Source organism: Corylus avellana, chromosome 2 (assembly GCF_965113065.1).
Source record: "Corylus avellana chromosome 2, dhCorAvel1.hap1.2, whole genome shotgun sequence".
In the NCBI taxonomy this organism is placed as follows: domain Eukaryota; kingdom Viridiplantae; phylum Streptophyta; class Magnoliopsida; order Fagales; family Betulaceae; genus Corylus; species Corylus avellana.
Genome location: NC_142491.1, coordinates 4,733,915 through 4,753,496, shown reverse-complemented (window position 1 = coordinate 4,753,496; position 19,582 = coordinate 4,733,915). Strand labels below are relative to the sequence as shown.

Genomic DNA, 19,582 nt, shown 5'->3' with positions numbered 1-19,582 from the left:
CCATAGCAAGATTGTGAAGGTGGATGTCTGCCTTGATAGGTATAGTCCATCCTATGGTAACAATATAAGGCATGATGATTGGATTTGCCACAAATTTGATAAGGTGACCTTGGAGAAGTACCATGGAAAAATTGTTGTTGGCTAGAAAATTGTTGTGGAGGTTTAATTTGCTGTTGTGAAAATCGGTGTTGCTGGTTCGAGACTTGTGAATAAGGGAAATTGATGGGCTGCTACGTATTTGAAGGATAGTGTCGTTGTGGATATCTTGGTCCATGAAATTGACTTTGAAAATTCCCTCTTGGAGGTCAGATTGCTACTTGTTTTTGAGTGAAGAAAGCAAACTTGCTAGCGTTGAATGTTATGGCTGAATTTTAATTTTCAATCAAAATTTCATGGGTGATCAGCAACTCAGCCTGAAAATCTTCAAAAGTTGAGCTTTTATCCCTTGTAGCAAGGGAATAAAATGCAACAAAAGTATTATATGAAGAATTTAAACCATTAAGAGTAAAAGAAATAAGATCATCATCATCAATTTTATTTCCTCGAATATTGAAAATAAATGGATGCTCCCTTAAATATTTTGGAGGTCCATGTTGTCTTATTTATAATATACGATTACAGTGTTGGTCTTACATTATACATGACAAGTGCTCATATATGGGAACTAGTTATGACCGTATATACATATGAAAAGAATGGATATTTGTACATATGAATAGATATTGTGATGCGTGTTGTGCAATATATGGAAGGAGCCATTAGGCAGAGCTCACAAGGAAATAAGTTTCATATACCCGTTGGAGGAGAATCTCCTTATAACAGTTGGAAAATAGTAACACCTTGAACATTATACAGTTGTCGTGGGATCCCGTGATTGGTGTTGTGTGTCTTGACCATGAGCCAGTGGCGGAGCCACGTTATGCACTGGGGGTGCCACGGCACCCCCAAAGATTTTTAAAAAAAAAAAAAAATTTGCTTTTTTCCAAACTAGTTCCACACTGACGGCACCCTAAAAAAAAAAAAAAAAAATTATTTTCTCCTACTTTTACCCAAGTTACCAGCACCCTAAAAAAGAAACATATATTTCCTTTCTCCAACCCAAAGTTGCACACAGCTGCACAAGAATACGGTATTTATAGCAAGTGTGGAGATAACATTATCCTACAAGAACAAAAAAAATAAGAATATTTCAGCTGTGGCTTGCTGTTGCCTCTTCTACACAGTTCACATGTTTAGACAACATTATTATTAGCCTTGCAGTTGCTTTTCTGTCCATTAGGGTGCATTATAGTTTCGTTAATAAATTCACTATTAATTTGAATGATTGAATACTCTTGAATATCCGCATAACAGTTTATTTTGTTGTTGTTTAATGTTTATAAACTTTGATTGTCTCTTACGGGTCATGATTTAACTTGAAAATTTAACTTGTTTAATATTTTTGAACTTTTATAAATATTTTTTTGTGATGCATATATTATGTGAAAAAAACTTTTTAGGATACATATATTTTATAGAACGCCAAAAAAAATTTAGCAGCACCCCCAATAGGAATCGTCTGACTCCGCCACTGCCATGAGCTGAGCTGGAATCGTAGTGTACTTGCTTAGAGATATATCAAAAGTGTGTGCAGAGCAAACACGCACATTGGGAAATTAGAAATAATTGTGTGCCCCACTTGTTGACTTGATGAGATCAAGTCACATGCAATAACAGTACGTCTGTTAATTTCCCGCGTCTATTTCCTTCTTTTGACATTATCCTTGTACAGAGATTATCCTCACACACACACACACTTGTGATACCCCTGATGATGTTTGCCGCAATGTTGCCAAATCCTTGTTTGGGAAAGCCCCTGATGATGTTTCAGTTCCATAGTTTGATTCCTCCCATGTCCTGGTCGGCTCCAATCCAGTGCCAATGGAAAAGGTGTCGGTTTGAAGAATTTAGAAGTCCATCACACACTGACATACACACAGAGATGGAGGAGGAGAAGCAAAAGTGTGGCGGAGGAGGAGGAGGGACGATGGTGGTGGTGGTGGAGCCAAAGCCAAGGAAAGGGTTGACTTCTAAAATGGTTGACTTTGTGGAGAAGCTGATCGTCAACTTCATGCACGACAGTACTTCTCAGCCTCTACACTATCTCTCCGGTAACTTTGCTCCGGTTGCTGAAGAGACCCCTCCTGCCACCGGCCTCCTTGTCAAAGGCTGCCTCCCGGTGCGTACGTACAATTATTTGTCTAATGCTAATAATAACAACAAGAGGAGTCAAATTTTTTTGCAAACGGGCTATATACTCAAAACTTACTTTTATCTAATTTATCTAATGAATTTTTAAATGCTTCTACATCCGAATTAGTTATATTTCTATCTATTCTATTAAAATATTATTTTTTTTACTCTTTATTGGGAAAAAGTTTTGGGAAAAGTTAATGGAAAAAAGAGAAAGCCTGTCAGAGAAACAATAAAAAATAAAATGGCTCCATTGAAAAGTAGTGTTATATTTAGCTTCTTTTTTTTTTTTTTTTTGCTCTTCCAATCAAATATCTATTTTGTATTTTTTTTATTTTTGCTAATCTAATGTAAGGGTTTTTACAAATCTGAAGAGCCATTTTAAATAAAAGTAACATTTAGCTTTTTCATTGTGAATGCTTTAATACTACCCTGTAATATATATATATATACACGTGCATGAATTGGGTTGAGGGTCTGTTTGGTTTTTTATGAAAGGGAATTCATTTTATGGATTGCTACTTACAGTTTCTTTAGCAAATCAAACAGAGTGTTATATTGTTTCATTTTGGTACTTGTGGCAAACCTTTTAGATTATTCTACGTATGATTATTGTCTTAATTAATGTCAGGATAGCACAAGTTTGATTACAATCAATGGCCAAGCCCGGATTTCTATTCATAGAAGACAAGATTATTAAAAAGTACGTAGATCGAGTTAAATAAAAATTAATTACAAATATTATAAAATATAACTAATCAAAATTAATTCAACAAAATTTAATCATCGTTTAATACTAGTTAGCATGTTCGTTGAACGAGACTGGATTAAAATTCATTTTTTCTTCTTCATATTATCTTTGTGAGAAAATTATGAATAATTGATTGGCAATATCTTTTTAATTTGTAGATATGTTATTTGGATTTATTCTTTATCATTATGAGGTAGAATCATAATGATAAAGAATAATGCCATAAAAAGGGCATGAGTTTTTCCAAATATGATGTATTTTTTAAAATTATTATTAAATTTAAAATAATCATTCTTAAATTTAACATTACTCTGTGAACTATTTTCTTTTGCCTTCAATTTTTACATCTAGTGTACAGTAGTCGTTTCGCCTTGAGTTTTTTTGCATGCCATGATCTCTTTGTAAAAATGTATTTTATCTATTGCTGGTGAGGATAGCACCCATAACATGGAATGTTAAATGTTTATTGCAGGACTGCTTAAATGGAGTGTTTGTTAGGGTGGGTCCAAACCCAAAATTCACCCCTCTGGCTGGATATCACTGGTATGTGTTTCTGCCCCTCCCTCCTCCTTCCTTTTCCCTCCGGGGTGGGGGGGGATTGGTTTAGAAGTTTGAGCTTTTTACTTGTCATGAATGAAATGAGTTATTAACCAGGTGAATATTGCTTGTTCCCTTTGTTCCTCTGTTTCAGGTTTGATGGAGATGGGTGGGTGATGTTCTGTTTCCTTTATTCAAGCAAGTATTTCATTCAAGTTTTCTTGAAGGAAGAATTCAAAGATATCACTTCAGTCACAGTTTTTTCATCTGTAGAATGCTATTAATGTCTCTCTGTGCGCCTATTATCTTAGTTGTAATCGGCTACTGAAAGGCCTAATATTTTCCATAGAAAAGTGAGAGGGAATTTAAAAATAAAAAATAAAATCAATTGGCTGCTCTATTAAATTTGCAATTAAATCAGTTGATCTACTCACTCAGTAAGTGCTTGTGTATTCAACTGTGATCATCTGCATAATATATCAGCAGTAACCAATAGTGACTAGTGAGGTGTCAATCTTCCTGAATGATCTATATGTTGGCTATTTGTGAAGTGAACTCTTGTTGTTCATTCATTTGGCTTTGATCTCCGGTGCTTAGTTATCATACCAACTTTTGAAAAATTTCAGTGAAAGCATGCAGTTCATTCTTTAGTCTTCAAAATCATTTGGCTTTAATCGTCATACTAGCTTCTGAAAATTTTTACTGAAAGACCTTGATTTTCCTGACTCAACTGCAGATGACAGTAGAGAAGAATTAATAATTTTTCTATAGGTTAAAACTACACAATTTAAGTTCTCAAGGAGGTAAACAACTATATATATATGCATTTGTTTTCATGTTTTCCTGTCCACCTCCTTGAGGTTCCTTCTAATTAATGAGTTACATATATATTAATAATTTCTTAGACTTACCCTGGTCTTAGAGTGAAGCATATTGGTGAAGAAATCTAATAAAAAACAACTGTGACCAGTGGACAGCAGTTAATTGTTTATAAACCATCCTTGCTATTGTCATGTTCTCTGAATCTGTTGTGTGTTCTACAGCCTTTGAACTTTTTCTTTATATTTTGGAGAGTCGTGACAGTTGTTTGGAACCCATTAGAGAACATGAAAATAGCTAGCAAGAAGTGATTTAGATTATCTCTCTAACTTTGCAGCATGATTCATGGTTTGCGCATCAAATATGGGAAAGCAACCTATTTCTCCCGCTATGTAAGGACATCTCGGCTTAAACAAGAGGAGTATTTTGGAGGTGCTAAATTTATGAAGGTATACCCTTAAGTCATAGGTTTCTTTTTTCTTCTCTTTTCTAGTTTGTGAACTTTACTGTTAATGCGGGTCACAAAAGAAAAAAGTTTGTGATGGATAAAGGAGGAAAGGTAGTTGATGGTTGTAGAATTAAAAATCTCAAGAGTAGATATGTCTTCTGCTATATATGTTTGATTTGGAGATCCCATTTTGAACATCATTTTCAGATTGGAGATCTTAAGGGGCTGCTTGGATTGCTTATTGCGAATATGCAAATACTGAGAGCAAAACTCAAAGTGTTAGATGTTTCATACGGAACTGGAACAGGTAAGTGTAGTCTAGTATGCAGTTTTTTGCCCCAATCTAAATAGGATAAACAATATTCCTATTTATTATTCTGTTTAGAATTTTACTTTTTTTTTTTTTTTTATATGTTACCTGGTCTCCTATTTCCTGGGTAACTAGTATGTTTACTGATTGGCTGCCAAATTTTGCTTAAGATAGTGTGCTTCACATGGTTTGTGCTTCTTTTAATCACCTATTGTTTCAAAAGCTTAGGTTGATGAGAAATTGTAAGTTTAATCATTAAATTAATATTCTAATAGTTCCTCTCATGTGTGGTCCCAAACTCTATGTAGTAAGTGTAACCTAACACATAGAATATGTAGCTTCAATGGGGTGGTATGGTGCAGAGACAAAGTTCAACTCAAAACTGCTATTCGAATACTATTTTAAAAAATCACCTATTGTCCTAAAAGCTTTAAGACAACTTATAATTCAACAATTCCTTCCTTTGACTGAGTCAAAAACAAAAGTTTTATTTTAAACTATTATTTGTAATGGGTAAGATTAACTTGATCTTCCCAGCCTTTCCCCACCATTTTGTTTTCTTCGGAGAAAGTGAGCTTGGCCCATAGGTAAGAGGAGGAGATATTTGAACTGATGACTTCACGAATTGTCCGTAGTGAATACACATTTATACTACTTCAACTTGTCCAAGTGCAGCAAGTGTATGTCTGTATTGTATTGTTTGTTTTGGGTATATCTCACATATTTTTTCCTGTTTATGTAATCCTCGTGTGAGGTGCAAGACACTAACTGTTTGTCACCCACTTCCAGCTAATACAGCTCTCATATATCACCATGGGAAACTTCTGGCACTTTCCGAGCCAGATAAACCATGTAAGCTTGCCTTCCTATTTTGTTTTTACTTATGAAATAAAAATAAAAGGGTTACTTATCAAAAAAATAAAAATTAAAGGGTTGGGTTTTCTCTGGATTGCCATTGATTAGAGAGCCTAAGTAATGGGGAATGTTTCGATATATCTAATTAGCATATATATGAAATTTTCTTTCTTTATTTCTTGGTTGCATTACTTTTGTAATGCCATGATGATGAAATTGTTTCTATGGTTGGGAAAAAGGAACGACAGAGCAATGGCAATTTGGTTGGTGTTGTATAGAACTCTACCAAACAATTTGCTGCAACTTCCTTGCTTCTAATGTGGAATTGAGATTGTTCTCATTGCATTATTTAGATGTCCTCAAAGTTTTGGAGGATGGGGATCTCCAAACACTTGGCATGCTGGATTACGATAAGAGATTGACGCATTCTTTTACTGCTCATCCTAAGGTTGACCCATTCACTGGTAAAGACATCCTCATAAAAGAATTTATTAAGCCATTGTAATGAAAGAGTTCCTTTTAACTTACTGCATCCCTCCATGCAGGGGAGATGTTTACATTTGGTTATTCAGATACACCACCATATATCACTTACAGAGTAATTTCAAAGGATGGCTTCATGCATGACCCAGTACCAATAACAATATCAGAGCCCATCATGATGCATGACTTCGCCATTACTGAGAACTATGCAATTTTCATGGATCTTCCATTATATTTCAGACCAAAGGTATTGTACTTGAAACTTGTTGCTGCTGCAAATTTTAACTTGGTACAAATTACCATGATATTGAATAAATAACTTCGGCATGTACAGTTATGAAATATATATCACTCTAAACAACCCTATACTAAAGGAGGCTTGGGGGGTTTAAGTTAACTACACCAGTAAATTTTGTAACCAACGTCCTGTTGGGCCATCATTTTTAGCTTGGTGACTTTGCAGCCCCTGTCTTCTACAAATAGCATCCCTCCATGACTTGGCCACAAAGCCGCAACTCATTTGATCTCATACTTGACAAGCTGGGTTTGATCCTATATACGATGTAGTTGTTGCTCTGATACCAAATGTGTTGGGTTTTGAATTGCCAAATTCAGTGACAAAATACATTCATCTACAATCCCGTCTGCAGTGCCTACATACGAGGTGTTGTGTCAAGAGAAGACCTAGAAAATGTGGTTAAGCTTAACCAATCATAATAGAAAGAAGACCTATATGATGTGGTTAAGTTTAATTAAATCGAAATTCTTTAATTAAAGTTAAAATCGGATTTGATTAAATTCTTTATCGTGCACATATATCAGTATTTGAACCATAACTTTCGGCTCAAGAATTGGATTGAGGTAAAACTAGCGGCATTGGAAAGATAACACAAAATTATACAAATCTTTGTGAAATAAGATTTTCAAAATTCGAAAGTTATCTATGCAAAAATCGTCTCGCAAGATAAGGACGAAAATTTGGACGAATTCTATTCTTTCTAGAACTAGTTTTTCTTCCCTTTTCAACTAGTACTAGGTTTTCTTGAAGTCTATATATAGAGAGCTGTTATGCACGAAATTGTAAGGAATTCCACATAAGAATTTCATGTGCTAAGATAACGTTTAAGATATTGAGCGTTAGGGTTAGTCTCTCTTAGAGTTAAAGGTTGTGTCTTTATCACAGATCATATACAACCGAAGTCTATCGGAGTCCCGGTAAAGGAGATCAAGTAGAATGATTGTGCCAGATGTTCTGGAAATGGCTACTGCGGTAGAAGTCAAGTGGGTCGTTTGTCTTATGCAAGGGAGTGTCAATTGCAAAGGTTTTGTAAGTGTGAACTTCTTGTAATCCTTATTCTTTTATAGTTGATTGATTTCCTGGGTTTGGCTACTCCAGAGAGGTTTTACATTTTATAAAGTTCTCTAAATGGTTTCCTCGTCGTAACCAAAATATTTGTGTCTCTGTGATCTACTGTTCTACATATTTTGGTTGTATGATTGTTTAATTTTTAAACATCTATTCAACCCCCTTATTGGTGTCGTTTGGAGTCGTATATAGGTTTTTCAAAATGTAACAAACTTCAGGTAGAACTCACTCTTGAAAATCGACTTCCAATGGGAGGGTGTCCTAAAGCTTACGTATAGCATTGTTGCTCATCATCTTAATCACATCAAATGGAACTTCAAATAATTAGATTTTGATGTTCAGGAAATGGTCAAGGAGAAGCAGCTGTTATTCACATTTGATGCAACGAAAAGAGCTCGATTTGGTGTACTTCCTCGTTATGCAAAGGATGAGCTGCTAATCAAATGGTTCGAGCTTCCAAATTGCTTCATATTCCATAATGGTGTGCTTATTTCCTTCAGTCCCTTTTTTTAGTGCCAGAATGTCTTTAAATTTATATTGTTTACTTGACAAAGTTTACTAGTGGATAATCTACTGTGTGTGCACAGAGGTAAAATTCAAGTAGTAATAGTACTATAGGCGTACCCAGTCAGCTTTCTAATTAGTTTTAAGATTCCATCTCTGCTTCTGGTTATACTTCATTGTGGAGACTCGAGAGCATTAATTGTCAATAGAACCAGCTTACCCCTCTTTGAAATTGATGCAGACTATTAATTATTAAAGTTCTGTGTACATTATTTGCATTAGACTCTTTTAACACTGGGGGTTGGCTACATGAATCTTTTCATGCCAATCAAGTTCTATATGTGACATCTTTTAACCCCATGGGGTTGGCTCAAATGGTAAGGGTCTTATCCTTTGTGGTAGTCCCATGAGGTATAAGGTTCAAATCTCATTGGGTACAAACAATTCTCTGGGGTTAGCCCGCCGGCGAAGTCGAAGTATTACAAAATCCGTGTGAAGATGGCGCTTTACACAGGTCCAAGGTTTACTTGACATAGTACACGAAGTGGCTCTACCTTGAAGGGGTTCATTGTCTACCAAAAAAAAAAAATGTGACATCTTTTGTTAAATCTCTTGGGCTCTATCCTTGATGCCTGAACAGCCTCCTCTTTCTTCTTCAAGCCTTAACAGTTCTTTCCCCATTGATCCTTACAATGATTTGTTGACTGATAGAAAGGGGGTCATTCTCAAGTGCTTAAATTTTCTGAAGGAAAGAGTTTTCTTCAATACATTTATGAGTTAATAAACTTTGATATTCTTTTAAGTAACTTCTCAGGTAAAATTCTTAGAAATTTTCATTGATACAAACTTTTGTGACATCTTCCTTTGTTCTTTATCTTGAAACTTGATGCCAATGTCCACGTCTACAAAACATAGATTAAAAATGAAGATGATATATATATATGTTGACTAGAGACTTTACTTCCTTAAGCTTCAGTTTCCTGTCAGAAATCTATGCTTGTTTATTTCTGGTGTTCTGAGTTTGCAGTTCATCTAAGGCACCATTTCTTTCGACATAAAATAGATTCCGTTGGAAAATATTTCAAACAAGTCATTTTCCCTGAAAATGTTTTCTATCAATTATATATATTAAACTCTAAATTATGAAAATGTCTCGACCAATTCTTATAGGTGTTCGAACCGAGTCCAGCAAGGACCCCACTGGGACTCACCCGGGACCTGCCTAGACCCCGCCTAGACCCTATCAAGACCCGTCGGGATCAGCCCGAGACTCTGGCAGAACCCGCCCAAGACCCGACAAGGACATTTTCTTAATTTAGTGTTTAATATGATTTTGCGTACACACCAAATACCAGAAAATGTTTTATGCTCAAAACATTTTCCGACGTCGGGGACCCAACCAGGAGCCACTTGATTTTTCGTACATGCCAAATACTGAAAAATATTTTCTAAGAAATCATTTTCAAGGAAAATGTTTTCCACCAAAAATATTTTCCCCCAAAAATATTTTCCGACGAGTACTGAGCAAGTCCCTGTCAACTCCCGGCAGGTTCCTAGGCGGGTCCCAGTCAAGTCCCGGGCGAGTCCTGGCGGCGTCCTAGTCAAGTCCCGACAGGGTCCCAAGCGAGTCGTGGTCAAGTCCCGAGCTGGTCTTGGTCAAGTCCCGGGCAGGTCCAGGAGGGTCCCGTTCAGGTCCCGTCGGGTCCCGGGTAGGTCTTGGTGGGGTCCCGACTGGGTCCTTGGCAAGTCCTAGTCAAGTTTCGGGCAGGCCCGGTGGGGTCCTGGGCGGGTCTTGGTCAAGTCTCGGGCAGGTCCGAGTGAGTCCCGTTCAGGTACGATCGGGTCCCCGATAGGTCCCGAGCAAGTCCTAGGCGAGTCCCAGGTGGGTCCTGGTCAAGTCCCGGCGAGTCCTAAGTAGGTCCGAACGGGTCCCGTTCAGGTCCGGTCGAGTCCCAGTCAGGTCTCAGCGAGGTCATGAGCGGGTCTTGGGTGAGTCTCGGTTAAGTTTCGGCGGGGTCTTGGGCAGGTCCCGGTCAAGTCTCGGCGGGCCCTGGGCGGGTCTTGGCAGGGTTCATCGATTTGAGAATGAGATGTTCAAAAGTAGGAAATGGTTTAAAACCGTAAACCATTTTCCGAAAAATAAAGAAGAATTTTTGGTTAACAAGAAAATATTTTTCATTGACCACTATTTTACGTCGAAGTAAACACAGTAAAATGGGAAAATCATTTTCTTAAAACCATTTTACGTCCAAAGAAACGGAGCCTAAGATGAATTGGCCCTCTGAATGCTATTATAATTCCATAGAGCCGAAGCTGCTGGTAACTCTAGAATTAGTTTTATAGTCTCTATTTTGGTCAAGTCAACCTGGGGTAGCAAGATCATCCATTGCCATCTACTGAGCTTTGGCTGATTATACTTCGTAGATTTGCAAAGTTATAGCCTTGTTGGTTCATGATTAAGCTATAGTGTAAGTTAATTATGTCTTTTCATATGTCCATTCTGACCCTTTTAGTCACTTCCTTTCACTAGCCAATGTTTGGGAGGAGGAGGATGAAGTTGTTCTGATTACTTGTCGCCATGAGAATCCAGATCTGGACATGTTCAGTGGAATCGTCAAAGAAAAGCATGGAAACTTATACAACGAGCTGTAGGACAACTTTTTGCCCATTTTATGAAAACGCAAAGCTCTATTCTTGCCTAGGTGTTTCTGACGTACAGTTATCATTCTTTTCAGGTATGAGATGAGATTCAACATGACAACTGGTCTAGCTTCACAGAAGAAATTATCAGCATCTGGGATAGAATTTCCTAGGGTGAATGAGAGTTACACTGGCAGGTATCCAGTATCCTTCAACTTGTGTTGACAATTTTCAATGGATATATTCAACATTGCAAGAATGCTGGTTCTGGAAGCGGATAAGAGAAGCTAGATGTTCTGAAGCTTGTTTTTGTTTCGCAGCGTCCTTTCATAATGTTGCCAGCAGCCATGCATAATTTATATTGTTCTCTTATGTATTCCTATCATACTTATTGTACCTATGATTTTGTGGGTAATCAGGAAACAAAGATATGTTTATGGAACCGCAGCTTACAGCATTGGAAAAATCACTGGGATTATCAAATTTGATCTGCATGCTGAACCAGAGACTGGAAAAACAAAGCTTCAAGTTGGAGGAAATGTTACAGGCATCTGTGCCTTGGGACCTGGCAGATTTGTTTCTGAGCCTATTTTTGTCCCTCGTGTGCCTGGCATTACTTCTGAAGAAGACGATGGCTACTTAATATTCTTTGTACATGACGAGAACACCGGGTAATACTTTTCTCTCTTACACCATTGACAAATTTAATTCCTTTTTAAATACAGTGTACAATTTTATTTTTTTTTAGTTTAAAGGAGCTATATAGTTAATAATTAGTCCTTTTGATCAAATGAAACTCTTGACAATGAGGATACAATCTCAAGTTTTCTTCTGTAATTCTGCAGAAAATCATTAGTGCATGTAATTGATGCGAAAACAATGTCAGCTGATCCTGTTGCAGTTGTTGAGTTACCCAACAGAGTTCCATATGGCTTCCATGCCCTCTTTGTGTCAGAGGTTAATTCTTTCTTTACATTTCTCTCTGATACTCTAGAGTTGAAATTAACTTCAAAGTATTTGAATTAATGAACTATTTTGTGATCTAGATGAGAGCATTGTCATGCTGTTTATTCCTACTTTATTTTTTTATTTCCTATTATTTCACTATAAAAGCTGCCTTGTTACACCCCAAATTATTTTTATTTCAATTTCTTTTGGCTTCTGTTTTTCAGTTTGCTCACTTTTTATTGTGGAGATTCTAATTTTAGTTCTGATTTTGGTCCACAGGACCAACTTCAAGATCAAGCAAAACTTTGATAGATTGTTGGGAACCGCACAATATATTTGAAAAAGAGAAACTGGACTGAAGGCAGATCCATGTAAATTATACTTTTGATATCTCTTTGGTAGTACTTTCCCCATATTTTCTCTGCTCATCTTTTCTAGCTAACTGAAAAGAAAAATACAATGTAATAATTCCTCTCGGGATCAGTGTACTATTCCCCATGTTTTCTTTCTTCTCCAATTAAGGACCATAGGCATCTCAATGATATTTCTTAATTGCAACCATATGATAATTGAACTAGTTCCCAACCAAAATTTATCTTTGAGAAGAAAATCTTGTCTATAAAAAATGGTGTTTTGCATCTATTATGATCTGATTCTCTACCATACTTGAAAAGGAAATTTTTCTTGATCCCCTGTAACTGTCAAACTGTGTCTGACTTTGAGGATATAACACGTGATGTCATAGCACTTGTTCTTCTTTGGCCACCTAACAGTATGCGTTATATATTCTGTGAGATAGATGGGATAAGGAGCTCCTAGGCTGCAGGGTGGCTACCATCAAGGGTAGTGTTTCAATGGCCTAAGAAAGTTTCCAAGTGGTCAGGGCGTGGGTTCGAATTTTCGCAATAGAGATTCTCCACATATGTCTGATTAGTATTAGCCACCTTGGATTCTCATTGATGCTCTGGTGGGGCTAGGTCAGGCTATGGTGCAGTCGGACTTGAGAGAGCATCTGCGTTTCCCACCATCTAAGTCCCTCATGTGCGGCTCCCAGTGGGTAACTGCTACTATGGTCACACCTAGGTTGAATAGCCACAATTGGTCTCTACGGCCTACCCTTTCCGCAAGGGCTTAGCCGTCACCCTTTAGACCTCAAGATGACACTGAGGAATCCATAGATCTTGTATTGCAACTCATGTTATTTGGTCAGTTTAGGAACATCAAGTACAAGGGTGGTTCTTGGGTGATGTTACTGTTAAAGTTTGAAATAGTTAACAAGGAATAGGCTTGAAATTTTAGATGTCGAGTTCTTAGGCTTGAAGCACCCATGGCATGGTTAAGTTAGGGTTGATAAATAAATTCCTTCTGTTTACTTAAAAAGATTGCTTTACAATTTGTTTTAGTAATGCAACCAATGTTTTGCTGTCAATTTGGTGATTTCATGTATACCTGGCTGCCTTAGTAGTTAAATAAATCATATGCTTAAACAATTTGGTGAAAAGGATGTCTTGTTAACTCCCAATGAAATGAGGCATTTAGTGTGGTTATTACATTTTTTTTTTTTTTTTTGGAGAGGGCAAGTATTGTGTATAATCCAAAAGATGAAAGCAAAATAGATGTGCTCCATTTGGGATTGGCCATATTAGTTTTTTGCTCTTAGTGTGGGACTTTATTGCCTTGTTGCATAGGTTGAATGCTTTGAGTTCATATATATATATATATAAGCCGAGTTTTGGCTTAGAGAGTGTGTAGAATTGCGACACGTATCCTCAACCGGTCCTATTACAAAGTACCTAGAATTGTGACATGTGGTGTTGTAGATATTAGCCTTTTAGTGAGACAATTAAAACAAAGGGGTTTTATTTGTAATGCATTGAATTGTCTAAATGAAAAAAACAAAAGGTTTTCAAATTCTCTCTTTATCTAATTTTATTTTCATTTTCTCTTGCTTTATGTTTATATCTCAATATGAGATAATTAAAACGTATAGGTTTTATTTGTAATATATTTAATTGTCTTAATGAAGAAAACAAAAGGTTCACAAATTCTCTTGCATAGAATTGCGACACGTGGTGTTTTAGATGTTAGCCTTTTAGTGAGACAGTTAAAACATAAGGGTTTTATTTATAATGCATTAAATTGTCTAAATGAAGAAAACAAAAGTTTTTCAAATTCTCTCTTTTCATCTTCTCTTGCTTTATGTTTAATGTGAAATAATTAAAACGTATAGGTTTTATTTATAATATATTTAATTGTCTTAATGAAGATAACAAAAGGTTCACAAATTCTTTCTCTCTCTCTCTCTCTCTCTCTCTCTCTCTATCTATCTATTTTTCTTTTTATCTTCTCTTGCTTTCTCTTCATATTATTTGGAATGCATTTAATTGATATCGTAATGAAGAAAATAAAAGGTTCTCTTTATTTAATTTTCTTTTTATCTTCTCTTTCTTTATGTTTATATCTCAATGTAAGACAATTAAAACGTATTGGTTTTATTTGTAATATATTTAACTGTCTTAATGAAGAAAACAAAAGGTTTACAAATTCTCTCTCTCTTTCTTTATTTTTCTTTTTATCTTCTCTTGCTTTCTCTTTATATCTCAATGTGAGACAATTAAAACGTAGGGGTTTTATTTAGGATGCATTTAATTGATATCTTAATGGAGAAAACAAAAGGTTCCCAAATTCTCTCTGTTTATTTTTCTCTTTTCTTCTCTTACTTTTTATTTATATCTCAATATTCCTTTGTAAATTTCACACTCAATTTAGGAAAAAGACGAGAGGAAGGGAGAGTGAGAGTTTCCAATAGTTGTTTCGCAATGAAAAATTATACTACAGTTCTTTTATTTCTTTTCTTTACTTTTTTTTTTTTTTTTTTGCTAGAACATTTATTTTCCATTATATGTTTATATGTTTATTTTCCGTGCTTATGTTCTTCCATTTTTTTTTTTTGTCCCCTATATTTTTTTTATTTTGCTTTTACTTTCTATTTATATCAATCAATTCAGAAAAAAAGAGAAGAGAGAGAGAGGGAGAATTTCTATTCTTTTTTTCTCAATGAAAAATTATATTTTTTCTTTGTTTTTTTGTTTTATTTTGCTAGAATAGTTATTTTCAATTATATTAATATTTTCGTTTTTTTTTTTATCTTCATTTTCGGTGCTTTTGTTCTTCCATTTTTTTGTTTTTGACCCTTATTTTTTTTCTAATTTATATATTATTTTTTATTCAAATGATTACTTTTCTTTTGCAAATTTTACATTGAATTCAGGAAATATTAATAGTGAGAGAGTTTCTTTTCGTAGAAACTCAATTTTTTCAATATATTTCACTCTCAATTTTCCAATCGTAGATTTTATTTATTTATTTTTTTTTTTGGTCTTTCTTTTCCTATATGTCTTAAAATTAGTTTCTTTTACTTTTATATATGTGAAGGATGGTTGAAAAAAAAATATTTATTTTTCATTATATTAGTATTGTCATTTTATATATTTTTTTATCTTTATTTTCAATCTTATGTTCTTCCTTCTTCTTCTTTTTTTGTCCCTTATATTTTTTTTCTATTTTTTCTTCTTTTACTTTCTATTTATATTAATCAATTCTTGAAAAAGACGAGAGAGAGAGAGAGAGAGAGAGAGAGAGAGAGAGATTCTATGAGAGTTTCTATTTGTTGTTTCGCAATGAAAAATTATACTACCGTTATTTTCTTTCTTTATATTTTTTTTCCTATAACAGTTCTTTTCAATTTTCCAATAGTTGTTTCACAATGAAAAATTATACGACAGTTTTTTTTTTTTTTTTTTTTTTTGCTAGAATAGTTATTTTCAATTATAGTAATATTTTCATTTTTTTCGTTTTTTTATCTTTATTTCCGGTGCTTATGTTCTTCCATTTTATTTTATTTTTGACCCTTATTTTATTTCTAATTTATAGATTATTTTTTATTCAAATAATTACTTTTCTTTTGTAAATTTTACATTGAATTCAGGAAATAATAGTTAGTTTCTTTTCGTAGAAACTCAATTTTTCCAATATATTTCACACTCAATTTTCTGATTGTAGATTTTTTTGGTCTTTGTTTTCCTATGTCTTAAAATTAGTTTCATTTACTTTTATATAAGTGAAGGATGGTTGAAAAAAAAAAAAATCTATTTGACAAAACCTTTTCTAATATTTGTGGATTTCATTGGAACTAAGAAAAATATAGAAAAAAGAGTTATTTTTTATTATATTAGTATTTTTCATTTGTTTACATTTTTTTTTTGTCCTTAATTTCTATTCTAATTTATGTATTATTTTTCATTCAAATTTTATTAATTTTATTTAATACAAGTTACAAATTTTATTTTGTAAATTTAATTGACTTTTGTTGTTCATTTTTGTTTTTGGGTGTTCCAATATTCCTGCCACTGTTTTTTATCTCTTTCTTTTTTAAAAGAAAAATTAAACTATCAACATTCTTTTGTTTACAAAATTAGTAAACATAATTGTAATCATATATCAACATGCTCATTTATTTTAGAACACTTCTTTATTATTGTCAATGGTATCATTGTTGGAATATAATGAACTTTCAGGAGTTGAACTTTCTCCTCTCAAACAATTTTTTTGAGAAGTGGTATCATTGTTGGAATATAATGATTAATCAATCATTTTCTATAATTGATTAATCTAGGTTTTTATTTTGAATTTTTTTTCCTTTATATTTCGTTTTAAACTACATATATCACTACAAAAAAATATATGTTTTTTGACGTGGCAAACAGTAACTTATTTTTGCCACGTCAAAAACTTTTGACGTGTCAAAATAAGACACGTCAAAAATATTTTTTTTGACGTGTCTCCTTAGACACGTCAAAAGTTTTTGACGTGTCAATTTGACACGTCAAAAGTTTTTGACGTGTCAATTTGACACGTCAAAAGTTTTTTGACGTGTCAATTTGACACGTCAAAAGTTTTTTGACGTGTCAATTTAACACGTCAAAAACTTTTGACGTGTCAAATTGACACGTCAAAAATTTTATACACCTAGCTTAAATAAAATTTAAATAAGATAATATAAATATTTATTTATTATAAGTTTTTGACGTGCCACACATTGGCACGTCAAAACCTTTTGACGTGTCATGCATGGCACGTCAAAATGTTTTGACGTGTCAAGCATGACACGTCAAAACATATTTTAATTTTAATTATATATATATATCAAAAATTAATTTTAATTTTGATATAAAAAAATATGTAATAAACAACACTTAATGTTAATTGGCATAAAAAATTAATTTTGATTGGATAGGAAAATTATAGTTTATCATATAATTAGTATAAATTACTTGGTATATATATATCATGCATGCATAAATTGATCAGTCTAGTAATATTAATATGATAGCTAGCTATATTATTTTTGTAAAAATATATAAAACATACTTGGTACATTTATTTTATAAGACCCGCAAACCTCATATGAACTCGACGAACACAACATATGTGGTCGGTTAATTGATGCAATAAATCTAATGTTCGCAATAAAGCGGCTCCTGAGGGCTGCATTGCGGAAGGGTACATAGCAACGGAGTTGGTGGCATTCTGCTCAAGGTATCTAGATCACGCACCAACATTTCACAATAGGACTGTAAGAAACCCGGATGGTTCAAAGGGGGCGGGAACACGAGTCATCCTAGACCGTGTCACATTGACACAAATTCACCGATACATTATTTTTAACTCGGATGACTTCCTTCAACTACGGACGTAAGTCGTGGTCGTAGTGTATACAAGTTCAATATCACCTTGCACCCTTAGTTGTGAAGTATGGATATAATTTAAATTTTGTATTGTAGGGTGCACATGGATATACTTAGGTGATCATGCGATAGCGTGCGAATGACGGAGGATCAGTATGAAACCCAACATCATGCGCTGTTCTCTGATTGGTACCGTGACTAAGTAAGACTACCGTGACCCATTATATTTAGTTATTGGATACATGTACAACTAACAAATACGCATAAATTTCTTATGGTCAATCGTACGTATGTGCTAACAGGTCGATCGATTGGACGATCGAGAAAGGAAGGAATTAGGTGACAAACTGGTAATGCATTGTAGAGGGCCAAAGGCCACAGCAACCAGATATAACAGATATGTGGTTAACGGAAAGCTGTTTCGCACTATTGCATTCGATGCTGGAAAAAGGACCCAGAATAGCGGGGTGTGCGTGCCAACAGTTGATGGTGAAACGTACTATGGGAAGTTGACGAAAATAATTGAGGTGGAGTACTTCGACAGGAGTAGGTATGTTTTGTTCAAGTGCGATTGGGCGGACAACACCAGGGACAGGGGGTACAAAGTGGACGAGTATGGCATACTGCTTGTCAGCTTCAAAAACCTTGTCCACCGGGGCCAGGAAATTACTGATGAGCCGTATGTGCTAACGTCACAAGTTGACCAAGTATTTTACGTCCAAGATGAAAGGGACCCTGATTGGGCTTGTGTTGTAAGAACTAAACCTAGGAACGTATACGACGTTGGACAAGGTGAAGATTCTGATGATGAAAGTGTCAACTACTACGAGTGTGAGCCGCTCCTATTGACCAGACATAATGAAGTGGATCCGCAGGATGACATTGACTACATCCGACAAGACTTAAATCCGTATGTGAATTTAAAAAATTTAAAACTTTAATAATATATATCGTACACATTATTTTGACGTATTTAATGTTATTTCTTTCTATATTGATTGGTTATTATGGTGAATTTTTTATCTATTAGATACATAATTAATTGAGTATATTATGTGTTTTGCAGGTTGACATGAGTACCCGGGGGAAGAGTAGACGCCGGGGGTCCGTACAGATAGACGACCAGGGGTATAGACCCTTACTTCCTGAGCAAGGGGAAGGGTCTCAGCCGGTTTCCTATCACACGGAGGCCGCATATGATCTTGGTCCTACCATGAGTGAGCTGGGTGTATGTGCGCATGGTGAGGTAGAGAGGATGTTTCCACCCGAGTTAAACACGAATCTCTCTTACAGTGAGCCATCGCAGCCAGATGACAGCGAGACCCAATACTATGGGGAGCATGCGGAGGATGGCTCAGGTGACTTGGAGGCCGATGATCCTCCAGAAGTGTTGGGTGTTCGACAACTCCGGACAATAAGTAAGTATATATGCTTAAAAAACTAATTTTAAATATATATAAAATTTATGTAGTTACTATTAAATTTGAAATAATTAACATTTGCAATTATTAATGTGTTAGGTATCAGGGGAGACGGGAGCACCCAATTTCAGGTGGTGGACATCCCAGAATCGAACAAGAAGTGGGAGGTCCCCATTGGCCAAAAAATCGTCCGCGAGTACAATAAGGCATGGCAGCCCGTAGGATTTAGTGGGATGAAATTCAGAAGGGAGGCCGGCAACGTCATAAGGGCTGGGACTTATGTTAGGCTCCGGGATGAATGGGAGCATGTACATCCCCGTGCGAAGGAAGATGTATAGGACGCCTTGATGGTATGGTTAAATTGTTTCTTATATTTTCGCATGTGCATTTTATATATTTTAAACGTTAATGTATACAATTATACGCCTAATTTGTTCGACTTATATATGCAGACTCAGTTCTACATGCCGCCTGAGTACAATATTGAGGCGATTAAACGGGACGCCTTCAAAGATATGGGC

General features: G+C 35.1%; 1 protein-coding gene and 2 pseudogenes across 1 annotated transcript; 2 read left to right on the top strand and 1 right to left on the bottom strand.

Moving 5' to 3' along the window:
* Positions 1 to 1,972: 1,972 nt before the first annotated feature.
* On the top strand, positions 1,973 to 12,391 carry LOC132173634 (carotenoid 9,10(9',10')-cleavage dioxygenase 1-like). The gene is made up of 14 exons (XM_088513120.1): positions 1,973 to 2,218; positions 3,456 to 3,526; positions 3,675 to 3,689; positions 4,677 to 4,788; positions 4,995 to 5,094; positions 5,887 to 5,949; positions 6,306 to 6,416; positions 6,498 to 6,682; positions 8,144 to 8,282; positions 10,836 to 10,953; positions 11,041 to 11,142; positions 11,365 to 11,616; positions 11,791 to 11,902; positions 12,173 to 12,391. Exons 1-14 carry the CDS (start codon positions 1,982 to 1,984, stop codon positions 12,200 to 12,202), a joined length of 1,647 nt encoding a protein of 548 aa, XP_088369246.1. The 5' UTR covers positions 1,973 to 1,981; the 3' UTR covers positions 12,203 to 12,391.
* Positions 12,392 to 16,752: 4,361 nt separating this feature from the next.
* LOC148587226 (small nucleolar RNA SNORD90) lies at positions 16,753 to 16,855 on the bottom strand (annotated as a pseudogene).
* On the top strand, positions 16,811 to 16,913 carry LOC148587225 (small nucleolar RNA SNORD90; annotated as a pseudogene).
* The last annotated feature ends 2,669 nt before the right edge of the window (positions 16,914 to 19,582 follow it).

Coding starts and splice junctions, on each gene's coding strand:
- LOC132173634 (XM_088513120.1), top strand. CDS start 1,982: ATGGAGGAGGAGAAGCAAAAGTGTGGCGGAGGAGGAGGAGGGACGATG. Junction 4,789..4,994: donor GAGGTGCTAAATTTATGAAG/GTATACCCTTAA, acceptor CATCATTTTCAG/ATTGGAGATCTTAAGGGGCT. Junction 11,143..11,364: donor AATGAGAGTTACACTGGCAG/GTATCCAGTATC, acceptor GTGGGTAATCAG/GAAACAAAGATATGTTTATG.